This window comes from Poecilia formosa, unplaced genomic scaffold (assembly GCF_000485575.1).
Source record: "Poecilia formosa unplaced genomic scaffold, Poecilia_formosa-5.1.2 Scaffold2767, whole genome shotgun sequence".
NCBI classification, from domain to species: Eukaryota; Metazoa; Chordata; class Actinopteri; order Cyprinodontiformes; family Poeciliidae; genus Poecilia; species Poecilia formosa.
Genome location: NW_006802706.1, coordinates 1 through 3,604, shown reverse-complemented (window position 1 = coordinate 3,604; position 3,604 = coordinate 1). Strand labels below are relative to the sequence as shown.

The window sequence follows — 3,604 nt, the reverse complement described above, 5'->3', positions numbered from 1 at the left end:
TGAGAACCACTTAGGTCTCTCTCACGAAGGACCTTCTTCTCTCTTGGCCTCTTTTTATTCTTATTCTTTATTTCTATAGCGCTTTTCACAGAGATCCCAATCTCTCTTCGCAGATTCAGCTGGCTTAATGTTAAATTCATGGCCTCCTGCCGTATCTAACAAATCGTGATATATTATTAATTAGTCAGCTCACGAAAGTGGCTGCTCAGAAGAGCTACACCAGGCTTGCTGATATGCGGTAACTTATAACGCGGAATAAAAATTCCTAAATGTTACCATCGCCAATATTACAACCCCACCTTGCGCAAGGTACTGTTTGTCAGTGAGCAGGAAAGAACTTCATTTCTTTTTAGCTCTTCAAACTGGCAGCAGACAGGAAACCGTTGTATAATTTAATAAGTAAGAGATAAGAGATAAGTTCTTACCTCTTTTGTGTATCTTGGCCCGGTTCCCTGTTTTGCAGCCAGTCTGGAGAGAGTCACCTTTCCTTCCTCTTTAACTTGAATCGGCTCAATCGGCACGTCGGGTGTCATATAATACAATTATACTAAAAGGCATGTTGTTGGTTGATTCACATTAAGATATGTTTTGACTGAAAAGAAATGTACTGTGTCAAATGTACTGGGTCAATCTGACCTAGAAGTCAGAAAGGAACTCAGAATGGAGAGATGTGGAAGAAGCAATCACTAAAGAGGGAAAGGTTAAGTTGTTGTGCAAGAAACTTCTGGTAAACGTCTTTCCCTGCTTGCATGTGAAGAAGTCGGCCAAGACTGGGAAAGAATCTTTGTTTGGATAGATAAGAAACCAACTGTCACGATCTGTGTTTGTGTGTTTGTTTTTTGAGTTTTTCTGTGTAGTGCTGTTCCCTGTGAGTCTCTGTCCTGTCCTCCCCGTTGATTGTCTCCCAGGTGTGTCTCGTCCCCTTGATTACCCCGTGTGTATTTAAGTCCACCTGTAGTCTCCGTCTCTTGTCAGATCCTCATCGTTGTTAGCGTCATTCGTCGTGTCTATTGTTGTCTGTCGTAGTCAGTGTCGTCTGCATCAGTCTGTCCGTCGTCGCAGTGGAACTGCTAAGTCCTGTGTCGGCGTCAGCTCAAGAGTTTCAGTCCGTTATCCAGTTGCTACCGGTGTTAGCTGTGTGCTTCCTTCTGCCGTGCTGCCTGTTGGACTGTGAGCTGCATCAATAAATTCTTCATCATTATCACCTTCATACCTGGGTCTCCGCGTTCTATCCTCACCACCAACCACACATCATGACACCAACAACTTGACTAATAGTTCTTCTGATGGAGCAGATTTAATTTCCAGGAAGTCAACCCCTAATTCTCTGAACTTCCAACACACATCCAGTGTAAGACGGAGCCAGAAGTGCTACGCAAGTGTTAAGGAAGAAATATCTAAAATAGGTTAACTTTGGAAAAAAGTTTGGCTCTCTCTTCCTCTGGATCCCAGGTCCTCTCGGTGGGCCACGTGTAGCCACAAGGAAAACAACAATGCGTGTTGACGTCACAGAATTACAGAGTTTAATCCAATATAAGACAATGCACAAACTTACACTAGAAACTGCAGAACAACGGAGACATACATTCATTTACCTGACATAAATGGAAAGAAGAAGAAAAGCAAAGACATGCAAAGACATCTTTGGAGAGTTGCAAGAGCAAATCTGATCTGTTACTTCTGTGTAGAAAGTTTTATAGTAAAAGGCGTGTTCCTATCTTTAATTTATTCAAATAAGGCGTATCTTTGCTCATCCAACCAGGAGCTATCTCTGACCCTCTATCTGAAGCCTAAAACCCCTGCCGTGTTTACGGCCTTTCACAGATGAGTGTGAAAAGCTACAACTTCCACTGTATTGTTCTCCCACAGACAAAAGGCAGTTCAAACGATCCTAGCAAACCATCTGCTGTAACTACAGGTAAAATAACGGTCAATAGACCAGAATCCATTAGTAAATTCAAAACCACAATTAGGCTATTTGAATCAAGACATGTTAAGTTTTAAAACTAGCTTATTTTAAATTTATTTTCTCAACACAAGCAAGGTCCAGTAATGCCATTGGTAAAAGCTTTTCAATACACAACAGTAGGACTGAAACTGTATAAAAACTTGATGTCAGAAGTAAGAGGCAAGACATTTTGGATTCTGAGACGATGAAAATGTAATGTGTGAATCCGCAGATGTGCATTAAATGTATTCCTGGTTGTCTGTGAGCCGGAGAGAATGAAGTTTTGTGTATCGGTTCTTTATTTATATATTTCATGAGTTTAGCACCTTTTAATTCCTCCATAACATAAAGGTTCACACTGACAGAATTGAGCATAAAATGATTTAGAATCATGGAAGATCTAGATTTTTCAATTAATTGCATTTAACCAAGAGGTTTGATTCTAAAAATGTTTCCATTTGGCCCAATTTCTGTTTTAAAACTGGCTTATTTTAAGTTTTATGTGTAAAACAATCCAGACACACAAACATTGCTGCTTGCTTCTTATTTATTATCACAGAGCAGGAGAGAAACTGACTACAGTAGCAAAATATCACCAAAGATTTAAAGCACAATCAACTGGATTATATTTAGATGTAATAATATCAATTTTTGACTCGTGTTTGAAGCCAAAAGTTGATGATTGATTACAAGAAAAAGCAACTCATCATTTTTTGCTGGATGTTTGACCTGCAGATTTACTTGGCAGGACGAATCTTCATGCTGAAGCTCTTCAGGGAGTAATCATATCCCTTCCAGTTATACCATTCCACTCCAACAGCAAAGAGAGTCTTGTCAGCCCCCCAGCGATAAACCCCATTAGGGTTTGTATGGTGACAAGTATTGTACCAGAAAGCACCCAGATATGTTTTGGCACAGTTGCCGCTCCACTTGTCCTGGTCTTTGTCAAAGGTTGTAAATTTCTCTCTGTTGTGAGAGGCAAGGCTGTCTCCTGCAGAAATCATTACAGGACATGAAAACTATATGAATAAAAATAGACACTGAGTTGAAAACTTAAATAATGAAAAAAAAACCTGTATCATCAGACAAGAATAAAATAGTAATTTTTACATATTAAAAAAAATACTGATTTTGTAAAAAGTTCTTTATGTTTTGTGAAATAAATCAGAAGAAGTTATGTTGTTCTCTTTCTAGGCTATTAGCAGTGAGATCAATTAAATTAACTTTGATCAGGTTTTTTGCTGTGAACTGCCAACATCAATCTGTTTGTTCAGAACCATAAGAACAAACTCTGGGTATAGATATCACTGACACAACACATTTAATCCAATGGAAGTGGTTTCTTATGAATCCTGAATGGTCTAATTATAGCAAATTAGCTTTATTAATATAGTTATTATGCATCTGCACTAACACAGGAGTCCCTCAGGGATCCATGCTCAGTGCCTTGAATCCATCCATCCATCCATCCATCCATCCATCCATCCATCCATCTTGTAAAGTTAGGATGAGGTTTTCTCATGACTCACCAGCGCCCCCTTTGTTGTTGAAACCACTCACATGCAGCATGTAACCGTCACACTCAGCATCAACTTTAAATGAGGAGTAAAGGGCAAACTTTTTGTTTCCTTCAAAGTCCTCCATGTCGACCATCAG

At 39.3% G+C, this 3,604-nt stretch overlaps 1 protein-coding gene across 1 annotated transcript; it reads right to left on the bottom strand.

Moving 5' to 3' along the window:
• Positions 1-2,477: 2,477 nt before the first annotated feature.
• On the bottom strand, positions 2,478-3,601 carry LOC103133364 (microfibril-associated glycoprotein 4-like; the record flags this gene model as incomplete). The annotated part of the gene is made up of 2 exons (XM_007545130.1): positions 2,478-2,939; positions 3,478-3,601. Coding segments are annotated over 2 exons (378 nt in total), but the record flags the coding sequence as incomplete, so codon positions are not given.
• Between the last annotated feature and the right edge of the window lie 3 nt (positions 3,602-3,604).